Below are 23,738 nucleotides of genomic sequence, written 5' to 3'. Positions count from 1 at the left end.
AACGCCGTAAAAAAGGTTATATACTTTTAGTAGAGAAATCCATCAGTTTAAACAGTAATAGGGGCAGTTCACACGGGTGATAGTGGGTCATTTTCCACCTGCCGAGACGCTCGTCAGTTAAGCATTCACTTCCTAACTAGTGGTCACATCCCGGTACTGCGGACTGGAGCACCTTAGTGACAGTTTAGAGGAGGTCACGCAGGTCAATTCATAATAGGTTTGGGGTAACTTGATACAGAAAGTTGATACAGAAAGTTTAAAGCTTTTTATAACTGAACAGGTGATTCACATAGGTGGCATATAACCATGACACCGCCCCACAGGTAACCACGCCCCCTATTTGGCAGCAAGCCTTTTCATTTAGAGACAGTGTCTGAGCCTGCGGCATCATCTGATGAAGGCATAAGTACGCCGAAACGAGTCATGCTGCAGGCACTGTGAATGAGGTCCTTTCCACTCCACCCCACCCCGATGGTCTGGTACACATCTGAACACCCTTGCTATTGGCCACAGCTACGGGAATCAGAGAGAGGAGAAGGGATTTCTAACCACCCTATATGGGAGACATGCTTTGAAAGCATTTGCATCTTGTAAGTGCAATTTCAAATCCTTTTTTATGTATAATAAAACGTTAATGCACCATAGAGCGCTCCTCTTTTTCTAGTACACTCATCCCATGAGCTTGCAAATTTGGTGGGATATATTGGAGTATTATCTCCTGGATCCTTCACTTAGTTGGAGCGCTGTTTTGTTTTGGAAATTGACAGCTGTCTGTTCGTACAGCTTGGCAGCAGCGTACCTTGTGCTCTGTCAGCAATATCTTGATTGCCTTCTTGCTGCCGACCTTAGCCTGTTCCTGTTTCCGCCTGACTGCTGCCTGCCCAGACCTATTGCCTGTTATCTCGTTCTTGATTGTACTCCGCCTGCCTCAACCTTTGTCCGATTTACCGCACATGATTGAACTCTGCCTACCCTGAACCCGGATTGTCTGACTACTCTTCTGCCTACCGATTCTGTACCGCAATATCCACTATGTCCACAACGCAGTGTCAACTGTTCTCTCTCGTCTCCGGTGGGGCAATCCCGAGGGTTGTGACCTTTGGCTACCAGGCAGCAAAGTAGTCCGTTGCCCACTAGGGGTAGCAGCCCATCATCCCTTGCGGGGTGCTCTGGTGAAAACCCATAGCCACATAGATTCCACGCCTTGGGAGAGCCCACACCAACCACTGGTGACAGGATCAACAGCTCCTGCTCAAAACGTTACAATAACGCCCAGGAGTCACCTGTGTGAACCGGCCCTAAGTGGCATGGCTGGACTGCTGTGGACCTCATTCTGGAAAAGAAAATTACTGTTCCAAGTTTAAACAGTATATTGCTATAGGCCCAGTCACATTTACTCACAAAATAGAGGAAATAAGTGCCTATGATAAGTAACTATGATAATTTGCAAATACAACTTAAAAAGATAAGAATACTGTGGATCTCAGTGTTCTCCCCAGGCTCTTTTAGCCGGGTGCTCCACCCGGCTAGTTTTGGTGAGCACCCGGCTGTCATCGGTTCACCTCCTCCTCTGCTTTAAAAAGAATTATGCTCAGAAGCACCAGCCCTGCATTCTCTTATCTTGCTCCACCCAGCTGGAAAAAAATTCTGGGGAGAACACTGGATCTATTACATGGCAAGTAAGAAAAAAAATAGCTATTAATTACTACTATGTAGAAAAAAGGATTTTAACCTTGGAGAGGGTTTAGGGAAGATTTCTGTTCTGGTTTTTTCGCTTGGTCTTATATACCGTAATTATTTAGCAATTAATGTTGTACCATTCCAGAATTTACTGAAGCTGTTAAAAGCAGGAGATGCACAATACTGCATGTTAATTCAGCATTCCTTGTGGATGCCAAATATTTTTTAGCTTTTAAATTCAATTAGCAAAAACAGCAATCTGCAATGACACCTCCATATTCTTCTCAGTTCAAGTATCCTTTAAAAGACATCCGAGGTGAAAATAAACTGATGAGATAAAACTTACATATGCTCGTTCTCCTAAAAGTGACCCTTTTTATCTATTTCCTGCTCTCAACAGCCATTTTCTGCCAGGAAAGTGTTTTATGATTGTAATTACTCATCAGTGAAGGTTATGCTATAGTCTAACCCAGTCCCGACCTGGACAGAAGCTGTCACTTGCATACCTGATGTTTAACTCTTTCGGGCAGAGAAAGAAAAAAAGGAACACAGCCTAGTCATTTGTGTGCTTGGCACTGTACATTCCCATGTCCATCTCCTCATGTCACCTCGGTTGTCCTTTAAAAACATCCTAGTGTAATACAGCCAACCAAATGTGAAAATCGCCATTCTGGACCCATGCTATGAACGTGTGATCTACCTATTGGGTTATTAAGAATCATGACTGTCTACTACAGCTAGCTCCATTAAGATGGTCTCGCACCCTAGTTTGTTCATACTGTGTTATCTTTTGGGGGATTACATTCAGATTCTTACCTGATACTTTTAATATGTGTGTACATCCACTATTCCACTGATATTTTATATTTGAAATGTAAACCCCTCTGAAGAATCAGCCATTGAAGCTGTGAAACATATGTCAGGCAAGCCATAATGCCGTGCGCACTCTATGCAACCATAGCATGCGCAGTAAAACTACATTGTGCTCATTTAGTGTAAAGGGTGCTGCGTTACACTTGACGAGCGCTCTGCTGAACCCAACCAGAGCCCGGTGGGTCCAGTAGCGTCAAAGTACAAAATTCCTGCACTTTGATTGGCCCTGTAAGCTGCCTGTCGAGAGACAGGCCCTGTAAGCCTACAGGGCAAATCAAAGTGCAGGAAACTCTTACTTTGAAGCTACAGGACCTGCCGGGCTCCGGGGCAGGTTTAGTAGAGTGTTCGTTAAGTGCAACTTAGTGAATCAAGTCCATGGTGTTTTACATAGAATGTACCATTGTACTGGTTTTGTATTGGTTCTATACTGCCTTCCTAATCTTTATGGTTGAAGTTATGTTACACCTAATTGAAGGATCTGCACATGATATATGAGGTATTACGGCTGGAACCTACTAGCAATGGCAAATCGCAAATGCTAAGCGTTTGCGATTTATTCATTATTTCCCAAGTGGTTTTGTGTTGATTTTGAAGGAATGCGCAATTCTTTCAATTGCAATGGCTCAGAAAATGCTACAAGCAGTACGTTTGCAATTTAATACAAATACTTTTGAACAAAAATTTTTACTTTTTTAATTTCCTGTCTTTTTGATCTATTTAATACAAATCGTAAGTGTTGTAGTGGAATCGCCCTCATAGGGTTCCCCCTTCCTGGCCCTTTGTCGGCTATCACAAAGCGCCCTGAAAGCCCAGCTAGTGGGTTCCAGTCCTTAGGCATACTAATCATTACCTTTACATCTCCCTGTTACACTATAAGAGGTTTGTTTTATCAACCATGTTCCCTGATATTTCCTATGAAAAAAAAAAAAAAAAGGAATCCTGTGAAAGGTCCATGTCACCTGATTGTCATTGGGCGCCAGAACTAGTTGCCACAACTAGTTTTTAGTCATTGCATTTAGTTACTTCTAGTCAACTGCTATATCTAGTCACCCAGCAACTGAAAGTTGTCAGAAAGTGAAAATTGTCAGGAGTGAAACGGTTTCTGATGACAGTCAAGGTTGGCTAGTTGCAAGATCTAGAGATTAGTAACAGATTCTTGCTGAAGTGACTGAGTGACAACGAAGGCCATGAATACCTGCTAGAATTCAATCTGCCAAAATGATATAGTTTGTGATTATCTGAAGCAGGGGTCCCCAAATGTTTTGGGTCGAGGGCCGGGTCAACATACTTCAGACTGCTGGGGAGCCGGAGTATACATGAATTGATGCGGGCCACACAGTGAAGCATATCCAACCTGCAGTCCAATTGGACAACAGTGTCACCTGATATAGAATTTGATTGTAAACCAGCAAATTACTGCTTTCTGGCTTCATTCTATATGCAGACCACCAATATTTAAAGATGTAGCTGACCGCATCTATAATACATTTTGTGTGTGTGTGTGGGGGGGGGGGCGGTAAAAAAGCCTCAGGGGGCCACATCCGGCCCACGGGCCTTAGTTTGAGGACCACTGACCTAAAGTGATAATCTAGCATATGTACTGATGTTGGCTCCTCACGCTTCACTCATTCATCAGGCTGGACATTCTCACTACAACATGCAGTAGAACTCATTGGCCTCAATTCTGGAAGCTATGAGGTAAATCTTTTTTTGTAGGTAAAATACCTCATGCGGTATTTCCCTCTTTTTTTTTTTTAGCAATTCTGAAAGATTTATCTCCATTTCCAAACATGAGGTAAAACATGAGGTAAATGAATAAAGTGAGGTAAAACATCAGGTATTTCAGCGTTAAGCATGCAGTAAAAAATAGTAGTCTTTAATTGTCTTCCATAAGTTAGTATAGTCTTTGGAAGATTTTTTTTTTGAGGAGGCAAGGTGTATTTCATTATGTAGCAAGCAACCTATGAAAATTATATGTATAAGCATCCCTTATAAAAAAAATCCATTAAATATTTGGAGTTTTATTTCTACTATTATTTTTTATTACACAGCCTAAATAGGAACAACACTAAAACTGCAATAGGAACTCCACTAAAAACTGCAAAATGTATACAAATGTACTTTACCTCCAGGTACAGGCAGGTCTTAAACCGATCGGTAAATTATGTGCTAACATGCCCCCTAATTTCAATGAGAATTGCCATTTTCGGTAGAATGAATACATATTACCTCATGAATTACCTCATAATTTACCTCTTTAAAACATGACTAAAACCTACCAGAATTGCTAAATGTCATTACCTCATGAGGTAAATTACCTCACATGAAGTAATTTGTTTGATAACCCTACCAGAATTGAGGCCATTGTTTATATTCTCTATCCATAAGACAGGGCAGGTTGCTCAGCAGGGAGCCAAGAAGCAAGTGTGTACACCAATCCAGCCTAAACTGTCTGTCACCTGAAACAATCAGGAAAGATAGTCTTGGGCTTGAACGCCACCTACCTGTGTGACTGGACCCAAATTTGTGTATCCATCAAGTCACTGTGTGATGATATACATATAAAATATTCACAGATTGTATGACGCCACACTACAGAAAAACCTGCACACACTTGAAAGACCAAATTGTAGAATTTAAAATATATGTGAACACATACAAATGCATGTCTCATGTAAAATGAGCTGTAAATTACTTTTCTCCTATGTTGATGTCACTTACAACAGTTAGAAATCTGACGGAACTGACAGGTGTTTGACTAGTCATGGGTGATTCCCAGTATTTCATTTATTCATATATTCTTAACAAAAAGCACTTCCTGGAAAGCCATCTATACAAAGATGCAGGTGTCAAAAGTGCTTTTGAAAATAAAGAAAACCCTAAATTTCCCCAAAATGAGATGGGCTAGTCAAAAACCTGCCAGTTCTGCCAAATTTCTACTGCCTACTGTAAGTGACAACAACATAGGACAAAAGTAATTTATAGCACATTTTACTATGTGAGAAATATTTTTATTTATGCTTTTCATGTATTTCAAATTTTACAATTGTTTACGGTAGTGGTCAGTTAATGTCTTAAGGTTATCTATTTGTGAAAAGCTTAAAATGAGGATTGATTTTGCTTATGAAGACATTTTTACTGCAGCACTAAGGGCTCATTTCCACTAGTGCGGCGTGCGTCTCGCAGACGCACACCGCACTGAGCGGGTGGGCGGGATCGCAGGCGAATCCCATGAGCCGTGCAATGCACGGCTATGGGATTCACAGCCTCCGCTGCGAATTATGCGGCGGGTTCCGGCCGAATCGCTCCCGCAAGCGATTCCGCCGCGGCGCCGTCATCCCCTATGGCAGAGTTTCCCCGTGTGATTCATGTGCGGGGAAACTCTGCGGAATCGCGGTGAAAACCGCGATAGTGGAAACGGGCCCTAAGACCTTTCACTGCTACCATGTGCTGGCAAAGCTCACAGCATAGCACTAATGTTGGTTTAATGTGTCCCACTACAGAGTGCAATTATCTAGTTATAAATGATATAGCATACTACACAGAGGAAAGAAAGTTGTTTGCAGTAGAACTCCTACATAGTAAACTCCAAGGGACCAGGAAAAGTAGTTTACTATGTCAGAAATGGTCATACATTGTATATTCATACAGGAGGACTGAGTTTACTATATCCACAGGTTTACTATATCAGAGTTTACTATAACAAGATTCTACTGTAGAACACAGTGAAAGGGAGAAAATTAAATGTATGGACTGGGAGACAAGCAAGCAAAGAATTAGACGAATGGGTTAAATGGTAAACTGAAAGGACAGCTGAAGACAAACTGGCAAAAGGTAATGAGAGCAAAGTGGGAGGAACAAATACATCAGGTTTACAGAAGACTTATATTAGACTTACAGTCAGAAGAAGGTAAATGGTTATATGGGAGGGTAGAATAGGGGTGGTGGGCTGGATTGTGCTGTAGCTGGAACGTGGTTAGTTCTCTGGGTACCACTTTATAAACATATGCAGTTTCTATGGAAACCAGATCAGTCTCCACAGCAACAGAGAGAAGCAGAAACATAAAGGATGAACACATGGGGGAGGGTGGGGGCTAAGAAAAATTTAACACAATTACACACTCATTGTGACACAAGCATACTGACACATTAAAACATGTACTTTAGGAGGGTGACCAAGACATATCTGCACGTAATGATAAAGCAATGTTCTCCCTGTACTGCCGGCTGTCTTACAAAACACAATCAAACAGCTGATGAAAAAGTGCAAGGTGGCTTATCATTCAACGCTGACATGGTCAGTCTATAGACTAGACCCTATTGCATCTTTACATTGCAAACACTGGGAGTGATAAAAGGCATTCCCCAAAAGTGTATATACAAACACCTTAAGCAAGAAACATCCAAACACTTGTCATATACAGTGCTTTGTCATGGATCTTGAAGCACACTCTAGCTACTTTACATATGAGATATTTCACTGACATAAGTGACCGGGTACTGATATATAAGCAAGGGCATAACTACAGGGGAGCAGACTGCAACTGCAGGGGGGCCCAGAGCTGCAAGGTGGCCCCAACTACTGCTCAACTCCCTCTGGTCCATCCTTTTTGGATCAGGTTTTTTCTTGGCTACACTTGTTATCGGTGTGAAGATTACGATGGCCGCACTGTTTTTACGACCCTTGCAAGATGGGCCTCCAAACTGTGACGGTCACAAGGGGTTGGGTGTGCACCTTGTATATTAGGTTTCACTAAGGTTACAGGAGGACAGTACGGTCCCACCTTGTTCGACCACTGCACCCTTACATTAAAGTATTCCCTTGAATGTACAGGGGTGTATTCATCAGTGACAAACTAAATGTAAACGACGTTATAGGTGTTGCACATGGGTGACAAGACTAAATACTCCATAAAAGTGCTGCGGAAGAGGTCAACGCCATATAAATACAAAATAATGATAATAATACAGTACAACCAAACACAATTACAGCTCAGTTTTTACACTTAGAACTTTCATATTTCCTTTTATCAATAAAGGTTTTAAAGACTAGCAATAGGCAAAGAATACGTGTGCGCGTGTGTATGTGCGTGTGCATGTTTGTTTTTCCTTTTTACATGGGAAACAGCGGACGCTGTATCATAGAATAGTCGCTGAAGATAAACAATGAGTCAATGATTCAGACACAGCGATTTAACTTGCCAGAGCAGGAGAGCAGATGTGACTTGGGTAGTGGAGTGTAAAGACATTCACCTGAGACAAATCACATACAAATCAACAAAACAAAGGCAGAGAACTAGACAGGAAGAAAACAGCTGTACAGCTTGACAGAATCCGGACTGCATCCCCCCATTAGCTTTAGTTCTTCAGGACTCATTTCTAGTCTAGATGCTCACAGTGAAGTTCCGTGCATTTTCCCCACAAATTAGCTAACATTTCCTTACTCTACGCCAATTTAACCCTTTCTCCATTTATACCCAAATCTTGCCACACTTTAATGAAGACATGATCTCAGTATTCGCCTGGATCATTGATTATCCCCGCCGCCCATGATGGGATCACAGGGGTGGCACGACTACCATTCTTGCCATGCTAATTCTCTTTGGACGCGTTAACCCCTCCGCACCCTTTCGGTTTTGAGACTCACGTGCCAGATGATGAAAAAGATGAGAGAAGCACAGAGGACTAGAGTCAGCATGTAACAGAACGCAGCAAAGGTGAACGCCATCGCTGGATGGAGAGGCTGCCGAACACGAGACCGTTCTCTCTACTCTTCGAGGAGGTGCTTCCGAGGAGGACCACTTTTTCGGGCGTGCTAGCAGAAAGTGCTTAACGATATTTCCTTGAAATGGTCCGAATTCTCTGGGTGAAAGTCCATGTATTCAGTGAGTGCTGAGCGTTCTTGTTTCAAGAGTACTCAAATAAAGGGTTCCCAGAGGGCGGTCTGAGCACTTGAGAAAACTGCTAAAAAAACGATCGGGGAAAAACAGTACAAAATGATCTTTACAATTCCTGGAAGTAGGTAAACACGAGATGGCTGAGAGGACTGCACATTATTGAGCACTGAGACACATTCAGATAAAACAGTGACTGGGAGAGGAATTCGAATGTACAGTACGCTTAGCACAGTACAGTTTTATGGCCTTTGAGGTTTAGCACTTTAAATAGAGGAGATGGTTGGATAAGGAAAAAATATCAATCTTGTGAAAAAAGAGCTTTTCCTCTCCTCCACGTAGGTTTCATCATGTGGCTTTTTGTGTCACCTTACAGGCAGATGGACATCACAGCATCTTCAGGACAGCTTTGGGTACAGTATCATTGGTCAGTATTGCTTTTCCTCCTCTTCCTCAGTTTTAGCACCTGTCTTCTTTGTCTGCTAAGCTGGCGTTTCTCACCTTTGGTTGAATTTCTGTGTCTTCTGTGCTAGGAGAGTCCTCTCTGTGCTTTATATTCTCAGCCACTTTTTAGCCTGCCTTGCCTCCTCAGCACATCTTGAGGGCACTGTCCTCCGGTCTGTACTCTCAGGCTCCGTCTTTGCTAATTCAATACCTTCACTTCTCTTGCATGCTGTGCCTATCCCTCCCTCCCAAGTTTATTCTCTCCCTCCCATTCCCAATCACACCTCCTTCCTTGTTCAGTAAAGCCTCCCTCCTCCCTTATATTTTTTGTTCAAAATTCTCTCCTTACATCTCTCTATCCCTTCCTAGCTATCTATCCTCCTATCCATCCATGTATCCTTTATTTTATAACTGTACATGTGGCAAATGATGTTCCTCACACTGTTCTTTTTTGCCCACCCCTCCCTCCTCAGTTGATATTAACAACAGTGTAAGTCCAGTGTCCGGGGAATCTCTCCAATGCAAGGTATCATTGTCTATTCTGGAATAAACTGTTATTGACTCCATTGCATCTGTCTCATTGTGGTACATCACAGCATCCAGGTACTTGACAACTAGCAGACCAAAGCATTTTAGTGACATCTAGTGGTACAGTTGGATGTTGCATGCAGTTCAGTAAAGTGAAAGTCTAGGCAACAAGTGGCGCTGGTCTGTGAACCATAAGTGTAAGTACAAGTGCAATAAAGGAATCAGGGGCCCCCCAGCCAAAGTTTTATGGGGCCCCACAATGTTCACACCCTATACCTTGCTAACCACTAGTGACCCTCACAGGCCCAGCTTTGCAAAAGTCATGAAACAAGTGTGGCCATAATGTACTGGTTAAGGGCTCTGCCTTTGACATGGGAGACCAGGGTTTGAATCCTGGCTAGGGTCAGTACCTATTCAGTAAGGAGTTCAAGGCAAGACTCCCTAACACTGCAGGGTGGCCTCTTGAGCGCGTCCCAGTGGCTGCAGCTCTTGAGCGCTTTGAGTCCGGCAGGAGAAAAGCGCTATACAAATGTTCGGATTATTCGGATTATAATCTTCACACCCATAACAAGTGTAGCCACAAAAACACCTGATCCGAGGATGGTCCCCTGGATAGGAGGGAGGGAACAGGGCCGGGTTCTAGACTTTTTGCTCCCTGAGGCAAACTTATGAGGATGAGTCCCTTCCCCCCAAGCTGGAATGATCGCACAGCAGCAGACAATTTACACTGCATGTTATAGCTGCGGTGAGCCACCCAAAAAACACCTTCAATATAGGTAGGTAGCCAGGTATAGGTGCCCCCAATATTGGTAGCTAGGTACAGTTGCCCCCAGTATAGGTTAGCCAAGTACAGTTGCCCCCAGTATAGGTTGGCCAGGCACTATCTTCACTTCCTATTTCTGCCTGCTGCTCCCCTCAGACTTCTGCCGCCTGAGGAAGCCACCTCGCTTGGCATTATGGGCAGACTGGGCCTGTGAGGGAAGGGTCCCTCCACAGCTCTGGCCCCCCTGCGGTCACCAGGGCTGCTCCCCTGCAGTTACACCCCTGAAAGAAATGTGTAAAGGTTCTCATTTCTCCTGGTTATAGTATCGCCAAATAAAATAAAGTATTCTAAAAGACATTTTCTCATTCTTTATGAGAAACTTCAGTTCATATGAGGTAAATAAGTAAGACTTGGCCATATTTCTGTGTAGGTTCTCATTTGTTTGGATCATGGAGTATCCTAAGAAAAATAAAAACAAGATAGCTTTACCTGGACACCCTTCTGTGTTCTAGAGGACGCTCAAGAACAAGAGAAAAATAATTGAAATTCCATAGCAACAGCAACTAGCTGGAGCGTTAGAGAAGCCCTGGAGGCTTCTTTAAAGTGGACCTGAACTCTTGCACAGGACAGAAGGAAAACAGACATGCATCCTGTATGTATTTAGAGAGTTCAGCTTGTCTAATTCCCCCTCATCCAGCGGCGTAACTACAGGGGATGCAACCCCATCAGCCGCAGGGGGGCCTGGGGCTCCTCTGGGGCTCGCCTGCTGCGTGCGGGAGGAGCGATGCCGCCCACCCGATTTTGGGACCCCCCAGCCAGGAGTTGAACTGGCTGCGGCATCTAATAGTCGCCGCGCCAGTTCATTCCCTGCAGCCCGCAGTCTCCCAGGAGGCAGAGCAGGGCTACGGGAAGATGGCTGCCAAAGCTGTGTATCCAGTACAATCGTAAGAGAACGGAGGCGCCAGCAGGATAAAATATAATAAAAGTTTAAAAAATTTGCTGGGGGGCAGTGGTGGACTTACCTCCGGAAAGCAGACTCAAAATACTGTCTGAATTAAATAGATTTATTATTGGTACCCCAAAAGATGCAACGCGTTTTGCAGGCACAGCCCGCTTCATCAGGCAATAAGATAGGGGACAAACAGTAGCTCGTCTGTAGCACGAATAGCTCCTCTGTGTGTCTCCAGTACAGGGCTTCGGGCGCCATCTTCCCGTAGCCCTGCTCTCTGCCTGTCAGTGTGGGAGATTTGCTGCAGGAGGATAGTCGGGGGAGCTACGCGCAAGAGACCGGGAGAGGAGATTTCTGTCAGGTGAGTGAATTTTTTTTTTACAGGTGTTTTTTACAGGTGCATTTTTTTCTGGTGACTGCTGCCCACGTTACGATTTTCTGGTGACTGCTGCCCACTTTACGATTAATTTACAGTGGAACGCTGCCCCATTACGATTATTTGGCACCTATGGGGGGGGGGGGGGGCAAATTTTCGCAGGGAGGCCCAGTGATTTCTAGTTACACCCCTGCCCTCATCTCAACTGTAATTTGATCTCTCAGCTGTGTCGGCTGGCTGCCTACACAAAGCAGCTAATCTGCTCACACAGGATGTTAACCCTGCATCTGCTTCCATGAAAGCAGGAAGTAGACACTGCAGATTTATTGCAGGTTACTGGTACTGTACTTTTTTTCTTTAAAGGATATTATGCTGTTGCTTATGCTTTAGAGTAGAGAGGAAGTTCTGAGTTTAGGTCCGCTTTAAGAAACATCACGATCTTGTTTACTTCAAACCCACACAGTGAGACAGAAACTGGTACATCTTAAAGAGAAACTCCGACCAAGAATTGAACTTTATCCCAATCAGTAGCTGATACCCACTTTTACATGAGAAAAATAATGATTTTCACAAACAGACCATCAGGGGGCGCTGTATGACTGATTTTGTGCTGAAACCCCTCCCACAAGAGGCTCTGGTACCGTAAGGTACTCTGGGCAAACTGTCACAATGTAACAATGTTCAGACAGGAAATAGCTGTCTGTTAAAGCCAGACCAGCTAGAAACAGCTCCATAATCTGCCCACAGTAACAATGTCACCATGTAATACATGTCACAATGTGAATCTGGGAGAGGAAAGATTTTACAATGAGCAAACACTGACTAAATCATTTATACATAATTATGGTAAAAATGAAGCACTTTTTTTATTACATTATTTTCACTGGAGTTCCTCTTTAAGGATCCAATACCTAAAAAGAAGTATACCAACTTTGTGTATGAAGCCCAGTGTACTGAGGAGTCAGGGACACAGCTACAGGGGGGCCCAGAGGTATGTAGCAGTCCCAACTACTAACCTTCCCTTCCTCCAATACTCCAGATCAGGTGTTTTTGTAGCTACACGTTAAAGAGACTCGGAAGTTTTTTTTCACTGATTTTCTCATATCAGCTTGTTAAGAGTAAGTGCCTAAGTGAAATTGCCTCATCCCCGCGGAAGAGGAGTGATTTATTACACAGAAAGCGACCTGCAAAGTTCTACGACTTTGCAGGTCGCAGATCATGCTGCCCTGACACGCAGGGCTTTTCTACCTGGAGAGGCTGAGCTTTGAGCTGTAGCTCAGCCTCTCCGCAATCAATCTGTGTGGGTCTCCGGCTCCTCTCCGCCCCTCTCAGAGAGGCGGCGATCCGCAGAGATTGATGGTGGAGGATGCACAATAAGGGAAAGAGGCGCCCTGATTTGAATAAAAGCTTTTAAAACCAGTTTAAAAACGAAAAAGAAAAATGAGGTATCTTACCTCAATGACGAAATCTCTGTAAACTTACAAAAGATTTTTATTTGAGCACAGGCAACGCGTTTCGCGGGTCTGAGCCCGCTTCCTCAGACCAATACAGTGCCAAATGACAGAAATCATGTAGCATAGGCTCTCTTTAAACTGGTTTTAAAAGCTTTTATTCAAATCAGGGCGCTTCTTTCCCTTATTGTGCATAGTTATACCCCCGTACATGTTTTGACCGAGGGGTGGTGACAGAACACCCGTTGTTTTACCACGGTTAATGTTTTGTCCATCCTTTTTCATCTAAGAGAGCGACCGCAACCAGGTCCGTCCAGGACCACCCCGAGTGGAGTCGGGTTTATGGTCTCCACCTGCTTCCTGTGGTCGGTTGCCCCTTGCAACCCTCCTTTGTGAGTAGCCCTTTCAATCAATTGATTTCTCCACTCACCTACTATTGACATACTGCACTATCGGGCTCCCTTTTTTGTCTCCTGTATTTTTTTCCATAGGGTGCCAAGACACCCCAACCACGATTGATGGTGGAGGAGGCAGAGCTACAGAGTAAAGCTCTGCCTCATTGAGGAAGTGAAGCCCTGGAAGCCCGGGAGCTTTGCAGGGCTAATCCTCAGTAATAAATCTGTCATCTGCCGCGGGGATGCGGCGACTTCACTTAGGCATTAACTCTCAACAAGCTGATATGAGAAAATAAGTGGAAAAAAAGACTTCTGAGTCTCTTTATGGCTAGAAGCCCACTAGGAGCGCTTTCTAAGCGCTGGTGATTTGAAAAAGCTCTTGCTAATGCAATGCTATGGGGGATTTTTATAAAATCACATCGCCCAAGTGGGATCACTCCCATAGCATTACATTAGCTAGAGCTTTTCAACTCACAAAGCAATCAGTAAAGCGCTCCTAGTGGGTTTCTGGCCTCAGGGTGTGAAGATCCTGATGATCACAGTTGTTTTATGACCCTTGTAAGGTGAACCCCGAGCTGTAAGGGTCACCAAGGGGAGGCAAGGGAGGGCTGTAAACATTATTGGCTGGGGCGCCCAATGATTTGTATTTCCACCCCTGTGAGGAGTGTAAACATAGGAGACCAAGCAACTCCTGAATAAGCACATGGCTCAACATAGAAGGGCGAACTCTGCATGTAAGCCAAAACTCTCCAGTCTACCTACACCTTATGAAAAAAGGGTGAGGTTCTTTTGGACAGAGACAAAAACTGGCTTGCAAGAGAGGTGAAACCAACCAACTATGTCATCCTGGGACAATTATCCCTGAACTTGGAAGGGGCAAAGTCATACAAACCTGTGTGTTCTGCTGGAGGGCTGCATACCAACATCTTAGGCCCGGTTCACACTTGCGGTTGTCTGCCAAACGGACCAGATGACCTGACCGGATCCGGATCGGAACCGTACGGTTCTGATCCGGATCCGATCCGGTCAGGTTGCATCAGGTGTTCATCAGGATGCGATCCGGATCCGTTTGGCAAAAGTTAAGTACAAACCAAATAAAATGTTGGGGTCTGGGAGGTCAGCAGAAGGGGGACCTGTGGAATCAGGCCCTCTGCTGTTTAGCACTCACCTCCACCTCCGACATGCTGCCAACATCTCCAGCTCGTGTAAAGTCACTGCTGCTCCACTCCAAAATGCTTGCCCATGTGTCCCCATCCAAAATCGCCGCAACAATCCGCATAGGAAGTGGGGTAGAACATCCGGATTTTTAGCCAGTGTGTTGTGCGCTCTCCGGTTCTCATTGCTTTGTATTGGCCGGATGGTGCAGTCCGGCTCCGCCCCGGATACGGCTGCCGGAGGAGCCGGACCCAAAAATAGCGCATGTTGGAACGGACGCCGGAGTCCGGATCCGGCCCGGATCCGGTCCGGCAGAACGGACGCATGTGAACGGACGCATAGGCTTTCATTGCCATGCCGTGCGTCCGTTCCGTCCGTTCTGCAAGCGGTCCGTCTCCGGCACGGCGATTCCGGACGGCCACCGCTAATGTGAACCGGGCCTTACACATCTCACACGACTCTGGACCTACTACTCAACCCCGCTTTTACTCTTTGCCTCTAAAAACGTTGCACTAGAAATTTTGCGGAAATTATAAAGTTGAAAATAAATACATTTATGCATGAACAGTCAGATTTGTTTTTTCTTTTTACACTGAATCACCATTGTTCTTAGAAATGGAAAGACATATCACCTAAATAATGAAACTTCAATTAGAGGCAAAGAAATGCCAGTCCACATATTATTCAGAATGGAATGGTAGGTCAGAACCTTTGTCACTTTAAAGAGAACCTGAACTGAAAATAAAAAGTCAAAATAACCATACACAGGTCATACTTGCCTCCCATGTAGAACTCCTCAATCTCTTTCTCCTCTCATGCACCCCATTTGTCCACTGTGATCAATGGAATTCTCTGTCCTCCATTTTAAAAATGGCCATTACTCCATAACAGCTTCCTGGTCAGCACACTGTTAAACTGTCATATCGCCCATTGAGCTATAGGGAAACATGGACATTACCTTGCAAATTCAGTTGTAACTGACAGCTGCTGACATATAACTGACAGCAACTGGTATATTTCAGTTCTGACAAAATATTGTCAGAACTGGAAGGGATCACTGTAAGAAGAAAATGATTAGCTTGTGAGAGGAACTGACGGTGAGGTTAGTATGTAATATTCATTTGCAGCTACATCATGTGATTTTAAATATTTTTACTCAATTCAGATTCCCTTTAAAATCAAGTTAAAGTGTACTTGAGACGAAGGGGAGGAAAGTATTTTTTACTAAGCTTGTGCTTAATCCAGCCTCCTGTAGGAGTCTATTCTCAGCGTGGGTCATTTTGGCTCAGGATGAAGATGGAAAATGGCTCACCCTGCACCTGCACAAACTCCGTGCCGATCACTATTCCTTCTCCTAGTTGTAGCAAGTTACTACTCAGGGGGACACTTTTGTCTTTTTCCTAATTTGTGCGGCGTCATCCTGATTCAAATCTTATTGCTTTTCCTGATGGCTGACATGGTACAATACTCTACAGTCTATATCAGTGTCACCAGCCTTCAGAGAGCTTTCCCAGACCAGGGTTTGTCTGACTTACCTTAGAAATGATAAAGAGGAATTTGAAGGCCAGGTGGAAGAGATCAGGCTAGGAGGATTTATCCTGTATAATTTCCAGCAGTAACTCCAGCATCCACTCTGCAAGACAAAGCAGGACTATTACCACTGCACGGAGCCAGGAGAGAGATGAGAGCTCTGACGCCTCCTAGTGGTAAAACATGAGTAATGCACCTATCAGCACACTGCTATGCAGGGCTGCAGACACACAAAACACCCAACTCAGATTTCTTTATGCACAGCACTTCCAACCTCCTGCAATTACACATCCATACAGGAAATAAATGGTAAATATACATTTCCTACCATGCAAGGCGTGTCATCCCTGCCACTGTGAATACTCCAGATAATATACAACCCTCACAAATGGAAGGCTATAGATGGGTCAGTGGTTATTGAGATGCAAATAAAACTGAGATTATGCAGAATTATGCATATATACAGTGGCTTGCAAAAGTATTCTGCCCCCTTGAAGTTTTCCACATTTTGTCATATTACTGCCACAAACATGAATCAATTTTATTGGAATTCCACGTGAAAGACCAATACAAAGTGGTGTACACGTGAGAAGATGAACAAAAATCATACATGATTCCAAACATTTTTTACAAATCAATAACTGCAAAGCGGGGTTTGCGTAATTATTCAGCCCCCTTTGGTCTGAGTGCAGTCAGTTGCCCATAGACATTGCCTGAGTGCTAATGACTAAATAGAGTGCACCTGTGTGTAATCTAATGTCAGTACAAATACAGCTGCTCTGTGACGGCCTCAGAGGTTGTCTAAGAGAATATTGGGAGCAACAATACCATGAAGTCCAAAGAACACACCAGACAGGTCAGGGATAAAGTTATTGAGACATTTAAAGCAGGCTTAAGCTACAAAAAGATTTTCAAAGCCTTGAATATCCCACGGAGCACTGTTCAAGCGATCATTCAGAAATGGAAGGAGTATGGCACAACTGTAAACCTACTAAGACAAGGCCGTGTACTTAAACTCACAGGCCGAACAAGGAGAGCGCTGATCATAAATGCAGTGAAGAGGCCCATGGTGACTCTGGACGAGCTGCAGGGATCTACAGCTCAGGTGGGGGAATCTGTCCGTAGGACAACTATTAGTTGTGCACTGCACAAAGTTGGCCTTTATGGAAGAGTGACAAGAAGAAAGCTATTGTTAACAAAAAAGCATTAGAAGTCCCGTTTGCAGTTTGCCACATGCCATGTGGGGGACACAGGAAACATGTGGAAGAAGGTGCTCTGGTCAGATGAGACCAAAATGGAACTTTTTGGCCAATATGCAAAACGCTATGTGTGGCAGAAAACTAACACTGCACATCACTCTGTACACACCATCCCCACTGTCAAATATGGTGGTGACAGCATCATGCTCTGGGGGTGCTTCTCTTCAGCAGGGACAGGGAAGCTGGTCAGAGTTGATGGGAAGATGGATGGAGCCAAATACAGGGCAATCTTGGAAGAAAACCTCTTGGAGACTGCAAAAGACTTGAGACTGGGGCGGAGGTTCACCTTCCAGCAGGACAACGACCCTAAACATAAAGCCAGGGCAACAATGGAATGGTTTAAAACAAAACATATCTATGTGTTAGAATGGCCCAGTCAAAGTCCAGATCTAAAGGTGGCCATACACTGGTCGATTTGCCATCAGATTTGACCAACAGATAGATCCCTCTCTGATCGAATCCGATCAGAGAGGGATCGTATAGCCACCTTTACTGCAAACAGATTGTGAATCGATTTCAGCCTGAAACCGATCACAATCTGTGGAGCTGTCGCCCCCCCTGCATACATAACCTATTCCGGCAGGCGCGAGTCCCCGCTGTCTTTTTCTCCGCTCCGGCTACTGAACTTCCTGTCCGGAAGGGCGCTCTACTGTTTAAACTTTCTGCCGGGACAGGAAGTTCTGAGTAGCTGCAGGAACGGTCTGGAGCCCGAAGCGGAGAAGAAGACCATGGGACTCGTGCCGGCCGGAACAGGTAATGTATAGCCGCTGTATTGTGTCGGTCGTTGGGCATTCGAACGCAGCTAACGATGCACTCCCAACCTGCCGGCGACTGAGAAAAATCTTCCGCACGGATGGGTCGACGGGAATCGACGGGAACGATCGATTGTGGACGGAAATCGATTGTTCTGTCAGCGGTGTGCGCGGCGATTTCACAGCCGTTTCGATCACTGTGATCGAAACGGCTGTATATCGGTGGGAAAATCTTTAGGTGTATGGGCCCCTTTAATCCAATCGAGAATCTGTGGCAAGATCTGAAAACTGCTGTTCACAAACTCTGTCCATCTAATCTGACTGAGCTGGAGCTGTTTTGCAAAGAAGAATGGGCAAAGATTTCAGTCTCTAGATGTGCAAAGCTGGTAGAGACATAACCTAAAAGACTGGCAGCTGTAATTGCAGCAAAAGGTGGTTCTACAAAGTATTGACTCAGGGGGCCGAATAATTACACACACCCCACTTTGCAGTTATTTATTTGTAAAAAATGTTTGGAATGATGTATGATTTTCATTCCACCTCTCGCATGTACACCACTTTGTATTGGTCTTACACGTGGTATTCCAATAAAATTGATTCATGTTTGTGGCAGTAATGTGACAAAATGTGGAAAACTTCAAGGGGCCAAATACTTTTGCAAGCCACTGTATAGTAGCTTGCAAAAGTATTCGGCCCCCTTGAAGTTTTCCACATTTTGTCACATTACTGCCACAAACATGAATCAATTGTATTGGAATTCCCCGTGAAAGACTAATACAAAGTGGTGTACATGTGAGAAGTGGAACGAAAATCATACATGATTTCAAGCATAAACATAAAACCATTCTTCTAACTATTGTTCTTCCCAATCTGTATTGGTAGTGAAGTGACATGTGACCAGATGCAAAGTACCTAATCTCAAACTCTAAATTCAGCTAGCACTGCCTGTATGTGCAACCTCACACTTTGGGCTTGATTCACTAAAGCGTGATAACTGCTATCACAGCATTTATCACACGCTCAGCCATTCGCAAAAGTTTACATGTAAACAGCATTAGTTCACGTGATAAACGAAGGTTATCGCGCAATCACGTGAGCTTTTCACGTGAAATGTGCACACGATTGCACGCAAACATTCGCTTATCGGGCTTGCTTCACTAAACCGTGATAAGACAGTTATCACACCTTATCAATGTTATCACACGTTATCAAAGTTATCACACCTTATCAGAGTAGCATAGTGAGCACTACGAACCCGCAGGGGCTCAGGGCAGGATGCCAATTAGCAGGCATAAGTTCGTAGCGCTCGCGGTGCTACTCTGATAGCGAGTGTTAACTTTGATAACGGGCTTGATTCATTAAACCGTAATAAGTCATATCACGGCCGCACTAGTGTTTTCACGCGTGATTTTTCAAAAACATGCACGCCCGTGATACGAGTTTAGTGAATCAAGCCCAACACGTGAAGTGATGCTTTTCACGTGAAAATGTTTGCGAGCGCCAGTTCATGTGATAACTGCTGTGATAAAAGATATCACGCTTTAGTGAATCAACCCCTTTTTGCTTATCCTAGGGCTTCTCAGCTTTAACCCCCCCATCATCTACTCATCCAACCTGTGCCCTCATCTCTGCTTACATCACCAACACCCCCCCCCCCCCCCCCATCTCTGCACACATCATCACTACCCCAATCTCTGCTTGAATTATGAACGTTTGCATTTTACCCTGAATTTTCACAGTAAAAGTTAGGGCCCGTTTCCACTTGCAAATTCGCAGTGGAAAACGCAAAAATGAATTCGCAGTCGTATGCGAATTTAACCATGTCAGTGCCTGTGTGCTTTTACATTGATTTTATACGAAAACGTAAAATTTGCGTTAAATGCATTGTATGTGAATCGCACACCGTGCAGATTTTTCCTGCACACAAAACCGCACAGGAATTCTGACAAGTGCAAACAGGCCCATCCACTTGTATTGGTTATGCGAATCTGCCTTTCACAAACAGACTGAAAGACAGCTTTTTCCCATCCGCCATAAACTTGATAAACTCTGAATCCTCTCTGAAATAATTATCACTGTGTACAAATTGTTTAAACATCTGTAATACCTGGCATACTTGTATAATTTCTTCTCTCCCTTGTTACTATCACTATGTTCCCTATATGCACCGTGGGGTTGTCATGAAAAGTAATTTCGTTGTGTTACACAATGACAATAAAGTGAATTGAATTGAATTGTGGAAACAGGCCCTTAGTGTTCGCATTTAACATGGCTGCTGATAATAGAAAACCCCTCATACATGCTAGAATAACCACATTTTCTGAGTTTTGATAACAACTGTGGGAACAAGAGGAAAAAATAGATTTTTCAAAAAGACCTTGTAGTTTGAGAAAATGTGTATGTACAGTACCAAGCTCACAAATAACTAGGCTATGTTCCTTTTTTACTTTATCTGCCTGAAAAAGTTAAAAATCAGGTATGCAAGTGACAGTTTCTGTATGGGTTGGGACCAGGTCAGACTATAGCGTAACCCTCACTGATAAGGAATTACAGCCATAAACCACTTTCCTGGCAGAAAATTTCTTCTGAGAACAGAAAAGAGAAGAAAAAGGGGGGGGGGGGGGCAATAGTTCATAGATTTTAGCTCTGGCAAACTTCAATGTGTCATTGAGAAGAGGCCATTAAACTTACACAATTACATTTAAATATAAAATAAAACTGTGGAATAACAACAAAAAAGTCATTTTTTAGGAGAAGGAGGTAAGATACAATTGTTTCTCATTTTTTTTCACCTCGGTGTCCTTTAAAGTCAGCAAAATGACATTCTGCAGCAGCATTCAGAATGTCATTGCTCTGGGGCTTGCTATACTTAGTCCAGAGCTGAGAATGGGATTGATATGTGTTGCGCTCTCTGTTCGGCAAGTATCAAAAGGATAAGGCGTTGGATCATATCCGAAGATACTCTCACCCACTGTATGGTTAATTAAAGCACTTCTCAGTGGCTGCAGTTTTATTTAATTTTATCTCTTTGTGGAAATGTTCAGAGTGTTGGAAATATTTTGTTGATAAATAAAACCTTGTCAAACAAGAGATAACTATTATTTGTTGTGAGAGACCACCTTCATGTGCTGAGGGTGGGAAAGGATTTGTTCATAATTCACTTTGTCAGGCTTGAGAGATCTCACACTGCTGAGTGGTGGAAATGTTTTGCACAGAAATCAGTTCTTGTCAGCACATGAATAGGGATTCTCATCAGTGGGAGGTCTCATGTATGAATGTGGGAAATGTTGTTGGAGTGAATCAAATTTTGTCATGCATAATAAATCTCTCACTGGTAAAAAGCCCCATTCATGTTGTGAGTATGGGAAATGTTTTGGCCTTAATTCAGACCTTGTCACACACTGGTGAGACGTCCTATCCATGTGCTGAGTGTGGGAAATGTTTTGTACATAAAGAAGACCTTGCCAAATATAAGAGCTCATGGATAGGACTTCCCAATAGTGTGTGATTTCTGTGCAAAACATTACCCACACAAACTACATGAATGGGGCTTTTCACCAGTATGACAGTTCTCATGTGGATTTCAGGAAAAAAAAGCCTTCACAAAGAGAGAGAGAAAGAGAGAAAGAGAGAGAGAGAAAGAGAGAGAGAAAGAAAGAGAGAGAAAGAAAGAGAGAGAGAGAGAGAGAAAAAGAGAGAGAAAAAGAGAGAGAGAAAGTGTGTGTGTGTGTGTGTGTGTGTGTGTGTGTGTGTGTGTGTGTGTGTGTGTGTGTGTGTGTGTGTGTGTGTGTGTGTGTGTGTGTGTGTGTGTGTGTGTGTGTGTGTGTGTGTGTGTGTGTGTGTGTGTGTGTGTGTGTGTGTGTGTGTGTGTGTGTGTGTGTGTGTGTGTGTGTGTGTGTGTGTGTGTGTGTGTAAATAGATTTTGAAACAGCATTTCCCACACTCAGCACATGGATAAGCCTTCTCACCAGTGTGTGATCTGAGTGTGGGAAATGCTTTGTTTCAAAATCAGCACTTCATGTTCATAAGATAAAAACAGGGAACACCAAGAGCCCCAATAGTGTAATTCGTACTGGACAAGGTGGCAATAAGTTTGTATTACATCAAAGGTCAGCGCAGGTTTAGAAAGTCATTATATGTAGGGAATGGTAAATTCTTCACCACAATATATCAAATGCTCAGAGGTAGGTATCCGCCAAACATCAAAACTAGAAAAGGCTTACCAGCTCCCAACAACCCACATTATAAGGTTGTAAAATGGCTCAGGTCACAGATAACGTCCAGGGAACATCAGACGTCGTGAAGATCCAGTGGACATCCGTATGGAGGTAAAGTTTCAGGAATTTATATAGGAAAACAAAAACAGCAATATCTAAGCGTAACCCGTTTATTTAGATAAAATTTCTTTAAAAGGCAGTAGATATAAAAACAATAACTCACATACGGGGCCCATAAACAGGGAACCCCAGAAGATTAGCGTAGATCAATAGACAATGGTGCCGCCTGTTACCTTCCCGACCGGTTTCGCAGTCTTGCGTCATCAGGGGAGAAATCCAGCATTTCACTGGATCTTCACGACGTCTGATGTTCCCTGGACGTTATCTGTGACCTGAGCCATTTTACAACCTTATAATGTGGGTTGTTGGGAGCTGGTAAGCCTTTTCTAGTTTTGATGTTTGGCGGATACCTACCTCTGAGCATTTGATATCTTGTGGTGAAGAATTTACCATTCCCTACATATAATGACTTTATAAACCTGCGCTGACCTTTGATGTATGCCTGACTTCTGAACTTTTGGACATTGTTCTTCTCAGCGGCGGTTCCATGGTCACTTGGCGCCAATATATTTGCTATTATATAATAAGTTTGTATTGCTAGATACTCACATGTCAGGGTCACCAGCAGGCAACCACTGTAAAGGCAGGTGGGGAGATTGTCCTGACCCCACTCAGGATTAAGAAGTCGCTCTCTGTAGACAAGAAGAAAGGGTGGACTCAAAATTGTATACAATGAACAGAGGCGCCAAAAGTATAAGATTAGACTAAATGAGCTTAAAAACCAATTTAAATGGCAAAATTGAAGGAGGAAGTGGTGGTCTTACCTCCCTCAAGCAGACACGACATCGACTGCGATTCAGTCAAACACATTTATTAGGAACTCCAAAAAGAAATGCAATGCGTTTCGCAGGTTCAACCCCGCTTCATCGGGCAATATAGGGAGGAGTATCAAACAATCTGCACAAGAATTCAAGTTAAGCGCCTCTGTGACTCAGAGGCGCTTAACTTGAATTCTTGTGCAGATTGTTTGATACTCCTCCCTATATTGCCTGATAAAGCGGGGTTGAACCTGCGAAACGCGTTGCATTTCTTTTTGGAGTTCCTAATAAATGTGTTTGACTGTCTGAATCGCAGTCGTTGTCGTGTCTGCTTGAGGGAGGTAAGACCACCACTTCCTCCTTCAATTTTGCCATTGAAGTTGGTTTTTAAGCTCATTTAGTCTAATCATGTTCATAAGAGGTCCCACAAGAAGCGATATTCATGAGCTGAGTGCGGTAAGAGTTTTTTTCTGACATCCCAGCTTCAAACTCTGTACATGAATGATGCTTTTTACAAGTGTGAAATCTGAGTGTGGGAAATGTTTGTGGTGCAAGTCACTGCTTATAAGACATTTGTGTTCAATGTGGGAAATG

The 23,738-nt window shown here is 43.7% G+C and overlaps 1 protein-coding gene across 4 annotated transcripts in view; it reads right to left on the bottom strand.

Moving 5' to 3' along the window:
• The window catches only part of LOC137538410 (protein cornichon homolog 2), a 325,780-nt gene extending 316,673 nt beyond the window's left edge, over positions 1-9,107 (bottom strand). For 2 of the 4 annotated variants that reach the window (XM_068260581.1, XM_068260582.1), the window contains exon 1: positions 8,201-9,107. In XM_068260581.1, the coding sequence (XP_068116682.1) occupies positions 8,201-8,281 (81 nt within the window). In that variant the 5' untranslated portion in view covers positions 8,282-9,107. The remainder of the gene's footprint in view (positions 1-8,200) is intronic. The other 2 variants (XM_068260577.1, XM_068260578.1) reach the window with 2 other exon arrangements.
• Positions 9,108-23,738: the final 14,631 nt, after the last annotated feature.

This window comes from Hyperolius riggenbachi, chromosome 11, assembly GCF_040937935.1.
Source record: "Hyperolius riggenbachi isolate aHypRig1 chromosome 11, aHypRig1.pri, whole genome shotgun sequence".
Classification (NCBI taxonomy): Eukaryota; Metazoa; Chordata; class Amphibia; order Anura; family Hyperoliidae; genus Hyperolius; species Hyperolius riggenbachi.
This window is presented reverse-complemented; position numbering and strand designations above follow the sequence as displayed.